This window comes from Sinocyclocheilus grahami, unplaced genomic scaffold (assembly GCF_001515645.1).
Source record: "Sinocyclocheilus grahami isolate Dianchi unplaced genomic scaffold, SAMN03320097.WGS_v1.1 scaffold537.1, whole genome shotgun sequence".
Taxonomy (NCBI): domain Eukaryota; kingdom Metazoa; phylum Chordata; class Actinopteri; order Cypriniformes; family Cyprinidae; genus Sinocyclocheilus; species Sinocyclocheilus grahami.
In genome coordinates this window covers 720,448-738,054 of record NW_015505716.1, presented here as the reverse complement: position 1 = coordinate 738,054, position 17,607 = coordinate 720,448, and the positions used below count along the sequence as shown (strand labels likewise).

Below are 17,607 nucleotides of genomic sequence, written 5' to 3'. Positions count from 1 at the left end.
GTGTGCAGCACATTATATGGAGGACTGTTTCCTGATCTGGTAGAGTAGACTACAATGCCGGCTGTTCTGACTCACAGACTGTAAGTAAGTTTTTTATATTTAAAGAATTTGCCACTGACGATTCAAACACGAGTTTTGAGCAATGTAGAGTAGCGCTTGTTGTTTGTCATTTCTCCAATCACAAATGCAGACATGCATTTGCATTGCATTGCTATGCAACGCGTAAAAAGACAGTATAAGTCATTATTATCCGTAATTATGTTCCCACTGGATGCAACAAATGCCTCGTTTATAATGGGTTTGAATGTTTTTGTCTCGTCGCTCCGGCCGGACACGGCATCACAGTATGGTAGAGGCGTAACATTTCCGCGTTTCAGAAAGGCCAAAATGTCCAAACAAAAATTTTTTTTTTTTTTCTCCAACAAAACAATTTGATCCAGGAGCATGTCTTACCGAATATCAGAAGTCATTTTGATACAGGCTTTAATAATCTTAATCCTTCTGTCATGGATTACAAACATCCAACCAAGCTTTACTATAACTGCTGACTGAATCTGCAAACACCAACACAACAAGACAAAAACAACTGTGAATAATGTTTTAAAAATCATTTTAAAAACATAAACATCTAGGCTACCTCACTCATAAACAAACCATTCAAAGAGTTTTGGAAGAGTTTTGTCCCATACTATTTGTGTTTATGACAACACATCAGGTATTATATTGTATTGCCCCCATTAGCTGAGAACTGTGATCTCAAGTAGACCTGGGGCCTGTTTCATAAAACAAGTTTATCAAATAAGCCAGGGTTTTTTTTTCAGTTAGTATGACTAAATTAGTCAGAATAGCTGAAATAAGCCTGGCTTGTTTGGTAACGTTGTTTTATGAAACCGCCCCCTGGTAGATTCCATGTTGATCTGCTCGGCTAAAATAAATTAATTAATAAGAATAAGAATAATTTATATTAAAAATAATAGCTTGATATTAAAAAACTCTAAAAAGTGAAATATATGTCCTCTCACACATGCCACTGTCCAGATCGAGTTTGGCGTTTCACGTAACTTACTGTGATAAACTTACTGACCAAAAAGGGTTTTTTTTCACTTGCCCTACATTTAAATGAATATATATGGACTTTCGCTTGAGTATACGAATGTTTCAGCAAGCTAGACGTTTTGGATGCAGCGGTCAAACAAACACGGTTCCTCTGGTAGATATTATTGCTGTTTACCATCCGCTCCACTAGGGGCGTAAGCGAGCATTACTTTAAGCCCTAGACCTTTGGATCCTTGGCAACACGACGCTCGATAACAGTCGCAACAGAACGTTTTAAGGCCATGCAAGTACGGATTGTGCAGATGACAGCTCAGTGACAGACTCTTAATGTCACTCAACAGCACATATTTCAGCCCATCCGCGAAAACAACCGACACACGCTGTGATAAAGCGCAGGAACCGAGAATGTCCGACGACTCACCTGTAAGTAACTTTACGCATTAAGTGCGTTTCTCTTGACCAGCACGCATTATATGGCAGTTGTTATTTTGCTTACAGTTTGAATTTTACTATCATAGCAAGGCTGCCCTGCCAGTTTAATTCGCGTTATGATGTTGTACTTCCTTTGACAAGCGCTCTTCTCTACCTCTCTCTCTCCAGCAATGAAAATACCAATTTACTATGTTATTACAATACAATTTAAACCTACCTTGTCTGCTGCAGAATGAAAGTGAGTGCGGATATGCCCGTCGTGTCAGCAGGGAGTGGTGGCTTCACGTGGGTCTGTTGTGCATTCCTCTGCTCGCCGTGTATCTGCATATCCCTCCGCCACAGCTCTCACCTGCGCTCAACACCTGGCACTCTTCCGGTCACTTCTTCACATTCAGAGGCAATAACATCTTCTATAAAGGTATATAACAAAAGCGTTGTTTACAGATTGACTATCTTTCTCATTTCCATCCCGTATATATACACGCACCACAAAACCCGTCATAAGGATCAATTTTCTTTTTCAATTTCTGAATAAATAAATTTTGCATTGTTTTATGGTTTGTTAGGATAGGACAATATTTGGCTGAGATACAAATATTTGAAAATGTAGAATTTGAGGGTGCACAAAATGAAGTTCTTAGCATTGCATATTACTAATCAAAAATTAAGATTTGATATATTTACGGTAGGAAATTTACAAAATATCTTCATGGAACATGATCTTTACTTAATATCCTAATGTGCCCTACATTTAAATGAATATATATGGACTTTCGCTTGAGTATACGAATGTTTCAGCAAGCTAGACGTTTTGGATGCAGCGGTCAAACAAACACGGTTCCTCTGGTAGATATTATTGCTGTTTACCATCCGCTCCACTAGGGGCGTAAGCGAGCATTACTTTAAGCCCTAGACCTTTGGATCCTTGGCAACACGACGCTCGATAACAGTCGCAACAGAACGTTTTAAGGCCATGCAAGTACGGATTGTGCAGATGACAGCTCAGTGACAGACTCTTAATGTCACTCAACAGCACATATTTCAGCCCATCCGCGAAAACAACCGACACACGCTGTGATAAAGCGCAGGAACCGAGAATGTCCGACGACTCACCTGTAAGTAACTTTACGCATTAAGTGCGTTTCTCTTGACCAGCACGCATTATATGGCAGTTGTTATTTTGCTTACAGTTTGAATTTTACTATCATAGCAAGGCTGCCCTGCCAGTTTAATTCGCGTTATGATGTTGTACTTCCTTTGACAAGCGCTCTTCTCTACCTCTCTCTCTCCAGCAATGAAAATACCAATTTACTATGTTATTACAATACAATTTAAACCTACCTTGTCTGCTGCAGAATGAAAGTGAGTGCGGATATGCCCGTCGTGTCAGCAGGGAGTGGTGGCTTCACGTGGGTCTGTTGTGCATTCCTCTGCTCGCCGTGTATCTGCATATCCCTCCGCCACAGCTCTCACCTGCGCTCAACACCTGGCACTCTTCCGGTCACTTCTTCACATTCAGAGGCAATAACATCTTCTATAAAGGTATATAACAAAAGCGTTGTTTACAGATTGACTATCTTTCTCATTTCCATCCCGTATATATACACGCACCACAAAACCCGTCATAAGGATCAATTTTCTTTTTCAATTTCTGAATAAATAAATTTTGCATTGTTTTATGGTTTGTTAGGATAGGACAATATTTGGCTGAGATACAAATATTTGAAAATGTAGAATTTGAGGGTGCACAAAATGAAGTTCTTAGCATTGCATATTACTAATCAAAAATTAAGATTTGATATATTTACGGTAGGAAATTTACAAAATATCACATGATCACATGATCTTTACTTAATATCCTAATGATTTTTGGCATGAAAGAAAAATCAATAATTTTGACCCATACAATGGCTATTGCTACAAATATACCCGTGCTACTTAAGGCTGTTTTTTAGGTCCAGGGTCACACACACACACACACACACACACACACATATATATATGATATAATAATATACTGTATTCCGTTTGTCAATAGAGTCAGTAGGTGTCGTGGGAAGCTCCGATGTCCTCTTGCTGCTTCATGGTTTTCCTACTTCAAGCTATGACTGGTATAAGGTAAGTCGTTTTGTGGTGTAAAACTGCATTAACAGTTAAATAAAACAGCAATAAACTGAGAGCAATTTACAGACAGTGACTGGACTCTGTGGTGTTTCTTGAATCTCATTCTGTTGTTTTGAAGATCTGGGATTCTCTGACTCAACGTTTTAACAGAGTCATCGCCCTCGACTTCCTTGGCTTTGGTTTTTCAGACAAACCGGTGAGATAAAAGACATGAGTCACAACCAGAGCCGATCCTCCCTATATGCAAAGTACGCAAGCTGCGTAGGGCCCCCGAAACACCAGGGGGCCCCCTTGCTCTCAAAGATGATTTAATTTTAGTTTCGTTTTTTAATTTGGCCAGTGGTTATGAAAACCGAAAGGTTATGAAAAAAAGGTTCGCTGTCGCCCTTTCTACATAAAAATCAGTTAAATCGTGTAACGTCAATGTCATACAGTCTCTTGCTCGAGACAAAAAAAAAAGAGTGGAAAGCATACCGAGCCATGGAAGAGACACTGTTTCTCAAGCACTTTCCGTGAGCGCGATTTGAGACTGAGTGAAACACGGACAAATGCGTTTCATTCATTAATTTCTCGTACACCCCGTACAGGATCGGCTCTGGTCACAACTACTGTTTTTTATATAATAATGTTTTTTATTATCCGTAATTTGAGTAATTAATTCTACTTAACAAAATCCAGCGACTGCACCGTTACTCCATCTTCGAGCAGGCCAGTGTGGTGGAATCTTCACACCTCATATCATTGACATTTCCTCAGAGTCTTTTTGTTGGTTGATTTTGATCCCGACACACTGAGGTGGAATTTGAACCCAAGCCTCCATTGCAGCCTTGTCCACAATCGACATGTTTAGCCACTGCACCATCACGGCTTTCATGTTAAGTGTGGCAGTCTGGGATGGTTTCTTGTATGTACTGACAGCAATTTAAAGTCTCCGAGATAAAAACACAACACTTTATCTCCTGAGCCACTGAAACAGTTTGAGTATTGTGGATTAGTTTTGAATGGAGTGCTTCGTTTTATATAAAATTTTAAATGAACTCAAGACTCTAATCTAGCTCCTCATGAACTGAATCCTTTTGAGTTAAAAGCACAGTAATTACCCACTACCTCTCCTAACCCCCAAGGTCTTGGAGTCTCTACTAACGAACTGATGATTTGAATCAGGTGTGTTTGATTAGGAAGAGTTTAAAAATGTCCACTGTTGGGAGCAGGGTTGGGAAGCACTGCACTACCTGTGCCTTTAAAAGGGTTTGTCCTTTATAAGTAAAACTGGTGATTTCAAGTTGGAACTAATCATATAAATAAAGATGACACAGCTAAGATGTGGCAAAGACAGAACAAGCTATTGCTGTAGATAATCTGGAAACTAGAACACTGGAAATATTTTAACCACTTTTCCTGGTCTCTTTTCCTCATTTACAGGAAACTAGTGCAGAGATCCACACTATCAGTTCTAGATGAGCATGTGAGTCATTATCCACAGCTGGAGGATCCCACAGGCTTCTTTAATGCCTACCTCAGCTTTATCAACTCATTCTGAGATGAGTAATGAGAGGAATATTGCCTCAAATAAGTCATTAGAAAATATTGCAATCTGTTTATTACCAAACCGCAGAGTATGTGAAATGTCAGTCATGTGTTTAAATGCATGAAACTGAAAGTATTGCACCAAAGTCATTACAACAGTCAATAAGAGTTTGCTCAAATACAATGCAACGCAAACTTGTAAATATGTTTGTGTTCTAAGCATGAATGCTTTTATTCAAATAAAAAGATCTTTGTATGAATTGTCTCCGGTTTTGTGTAGAAAAAAAGACGGCTCCATCTGGACCAAAACCCGCTGCAGCAGCTGGTCATTTAGCGTGTTGGTGCAGTCGAACTGGAAGATCATGTGATTTGCGAAAGTGTGTTTGATACAGCGCACCACATACTCCGTCTCTGCTTCTGTTAACTGAACCGGCTCGGACGACTTGAACAGGAGACCCAGGCCCTGGAATTCTGGGATGGCTGCAAGTTGCTCTGATGGAGAAAAATAAGGGGACTAGTTGAAATGTGGCACAGTTTACTTCAGACTCTAGTTTAACAGTGCCCACATGCATTGTTTTGCTAATTAGCTAATCTTCTCACCTTGGTAAATGTCTTGGCGGGAAGGTGCAAGCTTTTCAGGTAGTTTGCTTGTTGCCACAGGTGTGATTTCTGGCATGAAAGAGAAAAATGAAGTGAACTTGTGCAATTTGAGCAGTTTTGGTTAAGCTCTGCGATTTACACCAAACCAAGATAAGACATAAGATGATTAGCATCCAAATTAGAGGCCAAACAATGGTAGAATGTAAATTAAAAAAATTTTTGAGCATATGTTATTATGAAACTATTCTGCAATAGATTATGATGAGCAATGAAGTTATTGGCCTGCTGAAGCTCAGGTTCACACCTGTTTTCTGTTCGGTGATGGGTGCGGTGGCCAAGGGAACGGTCTTCATGTCAAATGGTTTCTCAGAGGGCTCCAGTGTGTACTGGTGAAGGGATTTCTCCAGTCCGGGAACAGATACGGACAGACCTGCAAACAAACCATTCAACAACCTTTGTTCACTCACATCAGCTAAATCAGATTAAATACAATATCAGATACAAGAAACCAACACTTAAACACAAACCCTCACCATTAAAGATGTAAGCGGCATTTAAGGCCTTCTGCTTTTGCTGAAGGACATTCATGTAGAATGTGGCTCTGTCTCTCACCTCATCATCACTGTCCATCATACACCTGTCAGGCACACACAGTAAATTAGCACCTTAAAACATTTCCCTCTAGAAATGGGCAATAAGCAACATTATTATGACAATATGCATACATTCTGGTAGATATTAGATATTTTAATAGAAAAGTGGTTTTAAAAAAATTATAAAAGGTAACTTAAAAAAATAAAATATATACTATTTTATTTTCCATATTTGAAACCAATTTAATCTAACCAAATAAACAAGAATTTTCACTTTTTGGGAAAAAAAGTTTTTTTTTTTTTTACTCTCTATGCATAATTGTTTTTAATCCAATCAAATCAATTATTTAAATACATTTTAAAATCTCTTTTTAGTATACATATATATATATATATATATAGAGAGAGAGAGAGAGAGAGAGAGAGAGAAACATTATTTTCAGTTTTGCATCGTTAATAAAATAGTTGGGGAGTTTCTATTTACTATTTTATTTTTCATTTTGCATCGTATTTTAATCTAATTAAATAAGAGGATTTTCTCTTTTTAGTACAAAAATAATACTACTTTCAGTTTTGCATCGTTTTTAATCCAATCACATAAATACTTTCTCTCTTTTTTTTTATTTTAACAAACATTCACATTCATTTCCAAACACAAATTTCTTTGTTCATTTTCTTACTCTAATACTCAAATTACCAATATAATCCCCCCCCCCCCCCCCCCCCCCCCCCCCCCACACACCCCCATATGACATATGCGGGGCTTCATACTTTGCAGTTTGTTTGTTTTTTTAAAACACAAAAAAAAACCCCCCCCCCCCCCCCCGACACACACACACACACACACAAACCTCCTGCTGCTGAAGGCCTACCTCTTCATCAGAACCAAAACGCTTGGCAGCAGGTCATCGTTTTGAGCTCCAAACTTGGCCAGTGCACTTACAGCAGCTTTGAAGAAAAACGTGAGAGGAGAGTCATAGCAGAAGAATGCTTAAATGTCCTAAAGCTGCTCAGTTTAGTCTCTGGAATCAGATTAATTACAGATTATCAGCCCTGCTTAAATTTACAACTACTTGCAGTCGGACTGCAGTTAATTATTGGGACACGTGTGTGACGCTCAAAAAACATATGTACTACTGTATTGCAAACACAAGCTTCCTGAAATCTTACGATGGCACAAGCAGGTCTTTAAACTCATTACAAGGAGGTTAACGCATAGGTCAAAGGTCACGCTAGGGGTGTGCGACATTGACAAAAAAACTATATCTTGATATTTTCTGGGATTTTATCGATAAAGATAATTAGACTATATTTTGCTGAGTGTGTTATTGTGCTGATATCTTAAGGACTGCCGTAGACAGCTGACTCCTAAAGTTTTTGATATTCTTCATAATATGTGTGGTGGTCAGTTCACAGTCACACTGATAGAAATCTATCTTTTCCATTAAGTTTAAACTGATTTTTACAGTTTATGGGCATTTTTACCTTTATAAAGCCATTTTTTTCTAAAAGTGTCCATTATCTTTTGAGTCAAATTCTTACATTTAATCAGTGAATTAGCATAATAAGACATTTGGGCTTTTACCAAGCAAATGAAATCAGTATCACCAAAATCCATCTTTGAACATGAATGCATTTAACCTGCAATTACAAATGCATAAATAATATTTTGATATATTAAACAAAACGTTCGAAATTATTTAAATAAAAGATACTTTGAATGTGGAATTAAAACCGCCAGTAGGGGGCAGAAAGTCACTGTTAATAAGTGAGTCATTGCATTTGAACCAAATCATTTAGACGTTTGATTCATTCAGGAACGAAACATCGCCATGTTGCTCAGAGACGCAAAACAGCTGTGGCTGTTTGGAATTATTTTTGTCATCGAAATAGCACAAAAACAGGAAATATGGTGTCTAATATGTCTCTCAATTAACTTAGTTTATTGAACTGTTGTAAAAAAAAAAAAATCAATAGCACATTTGTAATCATTGTAATTTTTGGAGAAAAAAATGGCACTCTTTGTTTGATATTGATTAACTATATGAAATTATATAAATAATATATACATTTTCTGTACCTGTGTTTTGAATTTGTGATCATTCTAAATGTATTGTAATAGACTGAATCATGCAGTGAAAGAACACACTCTAAATGCGTATGCGCACTAGTCTAGACTTCACGTAATGTATGCGTGCCCTCTGTAGGGGTGTTTTGAAAGGTTTTTGCAAAATATTCGATAATGTCAAATCACACATCGTTAAAACAACAATTAAGATATTATTGCAGATGATATATATCGCACACCCCTAGGTCACGCAAGATTACTCACCTGCCCGCACTGCCTCGCTCTCCAGCACCACACGGTTGAAGATGAAACGGATGTATTTGGAGGGGGTGGGGGTACGTGGGCCCTCTTTCCCCAGCAGGTGGAGGATTTTAGTGGCAAGTACGGTGTGCTCGCAATCCTCGATAAACTCACACAGGTGGGCCAAGCCTGTTTCCTTACTCTCTGGGTTTTCCTCTATGATACTGATGATACAATCCACAATGGCTCTCTTGTATTCAAAGCCACCCTACAAAATGGGGAAAAAAATGAAACATGTCTAATAGAAAAAGTCAATGCTTTTTCAGCGATAAAAATTCTAATACAGATCAGAAGTAAACCAGTTGTTAAGGGTATCAAGTATAAATACGGTTGTGTGGTTTAGTGTAACAACAGAGAATGTCCTTGAATGAACTTACATCATCTCTCAACATGTTTGAAAGGAAGTTCATCATCACGCTGTGCTTTCTGGGATACTTCTGGCACAGGGCACTGATGGCCTGGACCACAACCACCTGGAAAACAAACACACCATTTGGTTATGAAAACACAGTTTACAGGAAAATTATCACAGGTAAAACTAATCTAACTCCTGAAACATGATTGAATATGCATCTGAAGCATGCGATTGTGGTCTAATTTTGTTGAAATTCACTGTCTGGGTCATGAAGTCACCTTGAACTCGTCTGAGATCTCAGAGACGAAGGAAGAGATCTGCTTCATGAGGCGGTCCACACTGCTCTCGCTGCCGGTCTTCAGCAGGGTGGTGATGGCCAGGGTGGCGATGCTGCGGTTGGAGTCAGTGATCAGGTTCTCCAGGTCCAGGTTGCATGCGGTCACCGCTGACGGGTGCTTCATTGCCACCTGTGTGAACAAGGGAAAACATTTTTTTTTTGTGGTTATATCACCTCTTCAGAATTTTAGAATGTAGTTTTTGCACTATTTGTTGAAAGCATGACTTTAAACCTAAATAATTATTTTTTTGGTGTCTCCATGTGGTAGCTGGTGATACTGCAACTAGTTACAAAAGAAATCCTATTCAAACCAACCTTATTAAGGGTCCGTACAGCTGCATAACGCAGGGCTGCTTTGGGAGAGCTGCAAAACAGCTGGAGAACTATGGAAAGAGAGAGAAAGGCAAAATTAATTTGAACATCTAGTGTACTCTATTGTGTGTGTTGATAAGAAAGCAAAGAAGAAACACTAACCAGACACAGCAGGAGCCAGCTCACGAGCGGTACAATTGGGCATGTGGACAATGGCGGAGGCTGCTTCATAAACTACCATCTCATGTTTATTCCTCAAGCAGCTCTCAATGAAGTCAAACAGCGGGCTATCGTGCCTGTTAAACCACATGTATACCGACTAGGTAAGTTTACATTATACGCAACTGCATAACATTGATTAACCCGGAAAAGCTGATGTCCAACACACGTACCCTCCTTCTGTCTCCTCCAGCAGCTTACTGGCAATGCGAATCATCATGCAGTAAGCAAATGGGGATTTGAGGCCAGATTTGGTGAATTTGTTAAGCATCTTAGTCACAGCCAGACGGTCATTCTTCCTCAGGTGGTACAGAAGACCCAGAGCATGGTACTGTGGAGAGAGATCCCATTTTATTAGAGACGGACAGACCACCAACTCATAAGACAATGGTTGCAAACATCTCACTAACCTGCACCATGATGTTGTCACTTGAAGCCGCCTCCTGAGCTTCATTGACCCAGCGTTTTACCACATCAAAGCTCATCTTCACCATGTGCTGAAGAACAAATACACAAGCACAGCTACATTATCCAGAACCATAACGTTAGGAGTGGGAATCAGTGTAATAAACAGTTAAGTGGTAAACTGACTAGTTTGAATTAATAATAACAGATGGGGGTGGAGATGTATATATATTACAAAAATAACACTAGGTTGTGATCTTACCAGTGAGGAGACCAGAGCAGAGCTGGAGACGCTGGGCACTTTGTCCACGATGGCCTGTTTCATGTATCGTTCAATCGCCTGCAGCATGGTGGTCTGATGGACGAGATGGATGAAGCACAGTTGGAAGGATCATTTATATCAGTCCCATCAGTTTATATATAGTTTGTTTCTCACTGCTAGCAAATTAAGTCTCCTATACACAGAGATAAATGAGTTTGCAAACAGTTGAGACTCACATCAGTGATCCTGCAGAGTGCTCTGATTGCCGGTCCTCTGTAAACATCCTCTTTACCAGTCATGTCTTTTGTCAAGCTGAGACACAAACAAAACATTAATCAGCGTTCTTCATAAGGTAATATTGGCAGCGTGTGCAAAGATTTCCATTCCTCATCAAACAACATGTTTTTATACTTTACATATTAGAAAAGGTATATTGTTGCAAATATCTCGGCAAATAAGAAGTACACTGCTATGGTAACATGAACTGCTCACCTGCTTGTAACAATGATCACATCCTCTGAGATGTTGGCCATCTCCTTTATAGTCAGGTAGCACATTCTTCTCAGAGTTTGCTAAAACAAGAGGCAAAAATTTGAAATTATTACATATAAATATATCTTATTCTGAATTTAAATTCAAAACTTCAGCTAATAGCGGGAAACACACATTATCTGCAATAAATGATTCATTGTCAATTGAATAACTAAAATAGTAAGTAGTGATTAGTGTTATTCTCATATCATTTATTGTTACTTACCATTACAGTTTTTATAAATATTTTGAATTAGCTTTGATTTGTTCATTTCCTTGTATATTTCATCCATTTTATTTTAATTTTTAGTCATTTTCTTATGTGTTATTGTCATTATTTTTATTTTTTTTGTAACTATGGTTAATGTATTATTTTTTCAGTTGTATCCCCTCCAGTTAGTATTTATAGTCATTTGACTTAGTTATTTCAGTTTGTTGCCAAAGCAACAGTTTTAATTTTCATTATAATATATAGAATATTTTTAAATATGTACAATTGTATATATTTCATTTCAGTTTCATTCCAAATAAATAATTCTTTAATAGAAACTCTGAATTATTATTATTTTTAACAATAACCCTGGAAGTAATAAAGATAGATATATCAGCCAGATTTGTATTGTCTTACTGCATGCTTTGGCAAATTATGTGTGAAAATTATTGTGTATAATTTTGTTGCTGTCATTAATTAATAATATTATATTACACATTATGCAATATGCATCCATTGGCCATACCATCTCTAGATATAGGTTTTGTCATTAAAACAAACAGTTAATATGGCTGTAGAGTTTCTTACATCATTAGACTGGAACAGCCTTGTCATGGCAAAGAAAGCTTCAGTGGCCTCTGTGGTTCCAAAGTGCTCACCCTGAATAATAAAAGAGGTTAATGATGGATCAGTCTATAGAGAGCAAAAAAGAGAAACTGTAGTAGAAAACTGCTTGTTAAGTAACATATAATAATGCACCTGGTTGAGCAGGTAGATGATCTTCGTGAGGATATGCAGACATCTTCTCGGATTGATGGGTGTCTCGTTGAAAATCCGAGCCTTTGAAACAAACATGCAATGTAATATACAGTACTAAACAGACGTTTTACCTAATTTTAAGATTCGGATGTATCAAACTCACCTCCTGTAGTACAGCACTCTTCTCCAGATGCTGAAAGGGGTTTGAGCCACTTCCTAAAAACATCAAAACAAAGCTGTCAATCATCTAAATCTATGTCTTGTCTTCATTCAAAAACAATATATAAAATCTAGGCCTGTCGCAATAATCAATATATCGACTTATCGCGCAATATACGCATATGACCTCAATAATTTTTGGTGACGCAATATATCGCCCATTATATTTACTTAAAAATTAATTTCACCGTGTTTTTTTACATTCCACTTGCGCTTGTGTCTTTTGCAGCTTCTCGTACATAACGTGGTGTAGTCATGAGGTGCTAGTTCAAATTTTAAAAATGCTTCTACAAAAAAAGTTTCATCTGCAGATATGGCCTTGTTTAGGGATCTGTGTCTTTGTGCATACATCTGACTCCTACGTAGTGATTGTGTTTTTCAGCAATAGCGTGCACCCTTCATTTACAGAGAAAAGAAGGTCAGGGAAAAATCTGTAGATGGAAAAATCTCCATACAAGTTCTTTGTGCACTTTTCTTTTTTTTTCTACTTGTTACTTTGCACTTTTTGTTAGAAAATGTTTATTTACCATTTATTCAAAAAATTTTTAAGGTATATAATATTTTGATACTTAATTTCCATGATCTAAATATTCTTAAAAATGTAAAGTTTGTTGTCATTTGGAAGTGTGTTGGCCTTCTTGCATTATTATGCTGTTACATTATGATTATATATTCAGTGGCATAAAATGGTCTTTAAAATGACAATAATATCGCTTACCGCAATTATTTCTGGGGCAATATATCGCACAACAAAAAGTTGTTATCGTGACAGGCCTAATAAAATCATAAGATGCCATTTCTTTTAGAAAAGTGCACATAGAATAAGTTATAAAAGGACAAATAGCATCTTGAATGTGACTCTTCGTCTGATTTCACTTCAAAACAGCAATATTAGTCACACATATGAAATGTAAATCCTATATGCAAAGTAAACTAAAACCAAAGAGTTAGATCTTCTCAATCTGAACGGTTGGAAGATTATAGATTAAGTGCATTATAGGTGAAGTTGTTATGACAGAAGAGAATAGCATCTATGTAGCCCCTTTGCAGTCATTTATCCAAATTAAATCAACCTCAATAGGAAATTGCCTTTAAATGTCTAAAATACAAAGCTTATCCACGAAGCAAATATAGGATTTTCATTGTTGACATTTGTATTGTACATTAATAAAGGGAACTGCTAGCACATTAGCTTCCTAAAGATTAAATAAACATACTACAGGATACTGCAAAATCACAGTTACTACTGGTTAAACCGTGGCTCTTAGACAGAATTAAGTATAAAACTGGAACATGCACATTCATTTTAAGTGTTAAATAACTTATATTTCCAATTCCAATTACAGATGTTGTGCTGTGGCCTGCAGACGCTCTTCCTTTGCAACACAGCCGACATCATTTCGGCCACTGAAATGTTATTTATAAACTGCTGATTCTATAACGTGTCTGCACGTACTTAATATTGATCTTACCAGACTCCTCGTCCTTCTTGTCAAATTTCTTGATCATTGTGAGGAATGTTTGAGAGCAGTAAACGAGATGATCTCACTCCTTCACGCTCCTCTCCTCCACGTCAACTAGTGTGACGTATGTTGAGAGCTGGCGCAGGGGAACATGGCGCCCACCAGGATCATGCTTCAAAATAAAAGTCTGTGCTTAACAGTCGGAATGACGATGATGTTGATTTTTTGTTTCTATACGCTCCAAACGATAAATAAATAAATAGGCCACATATATATATTTACATATATATTTAATATACAACTTTTAAATTCTACGTATTTGCGAATTATAATATGCATTTGTAATGTATTTCTAATATAACAATAAATGATTTAGAATTATCTATATAGGTAGGCTATAATATTTATTTTAATATTTGTTCTGAGAGACCAAACGTTGAACAGTGGGTGTCGATGCCATAGCATAGCCTATATGATTCGGTATAACCCTCCTACAAATTTGGTTCAGTCTTCACCAAAACGTAGATTCTATCTGAAAAAAAGTGATCAAATATGTATTATTCATAACTATTTGCTAGCAGCATAAACAATGGTACTTCTCTATAATTATTGCATTGACTCGTCTGTCTAGAATGTAGTTGTGAAAAGGGAAAGGAGTGATGTGTTTATATATCTGTAGATTCTTATCTTAAGAGGCGTAATACAATTAAATTCTCCCTCGAAATAATTACCTTCAAATGGACGCTTCGTTTGCATTTATTTATTTATTAACCCTTGTGTGGTGTTCATATTTTTGTTCTGGTCTCGTGGACCCGCTGCAGTTTGGGGTTTTTAATTCAACACAATCAAAATATATATGTTAAAATACTCAACAGATGTTTACTTCATCCCAATTACAAGCAATATGAACAGCATATATGGTCAAAATTGGCCCTTTGTTAGATCATATTTATGAATTAAAGTGCTACAACCTTGTGCGGGAATGGCAGGGGCAGAAACACAAAACTCACACTTACACTCACACACACACACACACACACACAGGTTTGTTTTTATGGTTTATGGGGACTCTCCATAGGCGTAATGGTTTTTATACTAAATCTGTGTCCTCATAAACCACATAAACATGCACACACACACACACACTAATAGCCAGAAGAGAATAGCATCTATGTAGCCCCTTTGCAGTCATTTATCCAAATTAAATCAACCTCAATAGGAAATTGCCTTTAAATGTCTAAAATACAAAGCTTATCCACGAAGCAAATATAGGATTTTCATTGTTGACATTTGTATTGTACATTAATAAAGGGAACTGCTAGCACATTAGCTTCCTAAAGATTAAATAAACATACTACAGGATACTGCAAAATCACAGTTACTACTGGTTAAACCGTGGCTCTTAGACAGAATTAAGTATAAAACTGGAACATGCACATTCATTTTAAGTGTTAAATAACTTATATTTCCAATTCCAATTACAGATGTTGTGCTGTGGCCTGCAGACGCTCTTCCTTTGCAACACAGCCGACATCATTTCGGCCACTGAAATGTTATTTATAAACTGCTGATTCTATAACGTGTCTGCACGTACTTAATATTGATCTTACCAGACTCCTCGTCCTTCTTGTCAAATTTCTTGATCATTGTGAGGAATGTTTGAGAGCAGTAAACGAGATGATCTCACTCCTTCACGCTCCTCTCCTCCACGTCAACTAGTGTGACGTATGTTGAGAGCTGGCGCAGGGGAACATGGCGCCCACCAGGATCATGCTTCAAAATAAAAGTCTGTGCTTAACAGTCGGAATGACGATGATGTTGATTTTTTGTTTCTATACGCTCCAAACGATAAATAAATAAATAGGCCACATATATATATTTACATATATATTTAATATACAACTTTTAAATTCTACGTATTTGCGAATTATAATATGCATTTGTAATGTATTTCTAATATAACAATAAATGATTTAGAATTATCTATATAGGTAGGCTATAATATTTATTTTAATATTTGTTCTGAGAGACCAAACGTTGAACAGTGGGTGTCGATGCCATAGCATAGCCTATATGATTCGGTATAACCCTCCTACAAATTTGGTTCAGTCTTCACCAAAACGTAGATTCTATCTGAAAAAAAGTGATCAAATATGTATTATTCATAACTATTTGCTAGCAGCATAAACAATGGTACTTCTCTATAATTATTGCATTGACTCGTCTGTCTAGAATGTAGTTGTGAAAAGGGAAAGGAGTGATGTGTTTATATATCTGTAGATTCTTATCTTAAGAGGCGTAATACAATTAAATTCTCCCTCGAAATAATTACCTTCAAATGGACGCTTCGTTTGCATTTATTTATTTATTAACCCTTGTGTGGTGTTCATATTTTTGTTCTGGTCTCGTGGACCCGCTGCAGTTTGGGGTTTTTAATTCAACACAATCAAAATATATATGTTAAAATACTCAACAGATGTTTACTTCATCCCAATTACAAGCAATATGAACAGCATATATGGTCAAAATTGGCCCTTTGTTAGATCACATTTATGAATTAAAGTGCTACAACCTTGTGCGGGAATGGCAGGGGCAGAAACACAAAACTCACACTTACACTCACACACACACACACACACACACAGGTTTGTTTTTATGGTTTATGGGGACTCTCCATAGGCGTAATGGTTTTTATACTAAATCTGTGTCCTCATAAACCACATAAACATGCACACACACACACACACTAATAGCAGGCCCAGACAATAGGACAGAATAAAGGTACACATGACCTAAAATGTCCACTCTTTTATTACCCCCGGGTCTGGACCCGAACATCCTGTATGTAATATAAATGTGTAGGGGGGGTGTACAGTGAGTGGTCATTGAAAATGTGTTTTGATATATGTTCTTCACAGAAAATGAGCCAAGGCCAATGAGTCTGAGTTTGAAAAAATAATTAATAGTATCATTTTTCTTTTGATAACAAGTGAAAACGGGTCCCACAGACCAGAACACCATACAAGGGTTAAACGATAAAATCATTATTTTCAGTACAAAAATATTCAACTGTCGGTTTTATCAACGCAGAGTTCTAAGAACTTTACAGATCGGCTTTACAGTCGTGTATCTTATAGTGGAGAGATTTTTAATACTAATCAGGTCAACTTTTATCTGAGATGAACAGACAAATTGTATTTATGAAAAGGGAGAGAGGAAGGAAAAAAGATGTCGTAGGCTACTTCCCTCCGAGACATAGCCTACTCCAATCGTTATGGCTCTTTAAAGCTTGAGTTTAGAAATGAACCAAACACTTTTGTTTTCAATTGCCATGAGTCTCACTATGGTAATGAGCCAATTTTAAATAATTTCCTGTAAAACAGCATTCAATCTGACAAACATGACAAGCCTCCTAACAAGATCAAACCAGTATGCGTTTAGTGGGTAATAAATCAAAACCCAAATATCACTTGTTAATACGTTCCATTCATTTTCAGTATTGCTTGTTATGCAACTGAAAAAAATATTTTATTACATTATTAAATTAGAGATAACATGCCTCAGTTGGTAACAAAAAATATCTGTTAAAGTCAAGTTAGTGACATAAATTGGAATTCATTTTCTCTTTCCAATCTGCGCCAGCAAGCGCGCGTTGTCGTCCGCCTTTGCGCGCAGGTTCTTGGCTTTGGCAATGTTGAAGAGGATGTTCATTATGTTGGTGGGGACATCGAGGGAAAGAGTGACCTGGCTGCGTCGGTCGCTCTTCGCACTTTTACGGTACAGTTTACTCCTGAGCTGCGTCTGGCTCAAGTATCTGTATTTGGACGCGGGTAT

The 17,607-nt window shown here is 37.3% G+C and overlaps 2 protein-coding genes and 1 pseudogene across 2 annotated transcripts; 2 read left to right on the top strand and 1 right to left on the bottom strand.

Moving 5' to 3' along the window:
* The first annotated feature begins 1,259 nt into the window (after positions 1-1,259).
* On the top strand, positions 1,260-1,914 carry LOC107555544 (mesoderm-specific transcript homolog protein pseudogene; annotated as a pseudogene).
* Positions 1,915-2,383: 469 nt separating this feature from the next.
* On the top strand, positions 2,384-4,386 carry LOC107555543 (mesoderm-specific transcript protein-like). Its single transcript, XM_016238367.1, has 5 exons — positions 2,384-2,603; positions 2,844-3,030; positions 3,527-3,606; positions 3,731-3,808; positions 4,291-4,386. The coding sequence occupies exons 1-5, from the start codon at positions 2,508-2,510 to the stop codon at positions 4,384-4,386; spliced, it is 537 nt and encodes a 178-aa protein (XP_016093853.1). The 5' UTR covers positions 2,384-2,507.
* A 988-nt stretch (positions 4,387-5,374) lies between these two features.
* Positions 5,375-15,525, bottom strand: LOC107555542 (coatomer subunit gamma-2-like). Its single transcript, XM_016238366.1, has 19 exons — positions 15,384-15,525; positions 12,255-12,307; positions 12,092-12,172; positions 11,921-11,992; positions 11,083-11,162; positions 10,827-10,902; positions 10,591-10,683; positions 10,334-10,420; positions 10,097-10,254; positions 9,867-10,000; positions 9,708-9,775; positions 9,334-9,522; positions 9,078-9,173; positions 8,665-8,908; positions 7,205-7,280; positions 6,273-6,376; positions 6,044-6,169; positions 5,740-5,808; positions 5,375-5,631 (listed from the first exon to the last, which is right to left on the bottom strand). The coding sequence occupies exons 1-19, from the start codon at positions 15,418-15,420 to the stop codon at positions 5,375-5,377; spliced, it is 2,100 nt and encodes a 699-aa protein (XP_016093852.1). The 5' UTR covers positions 15,421-15,525.
* Positions 15,526-17,607: the final 2,082 nt, after the last annotated feature.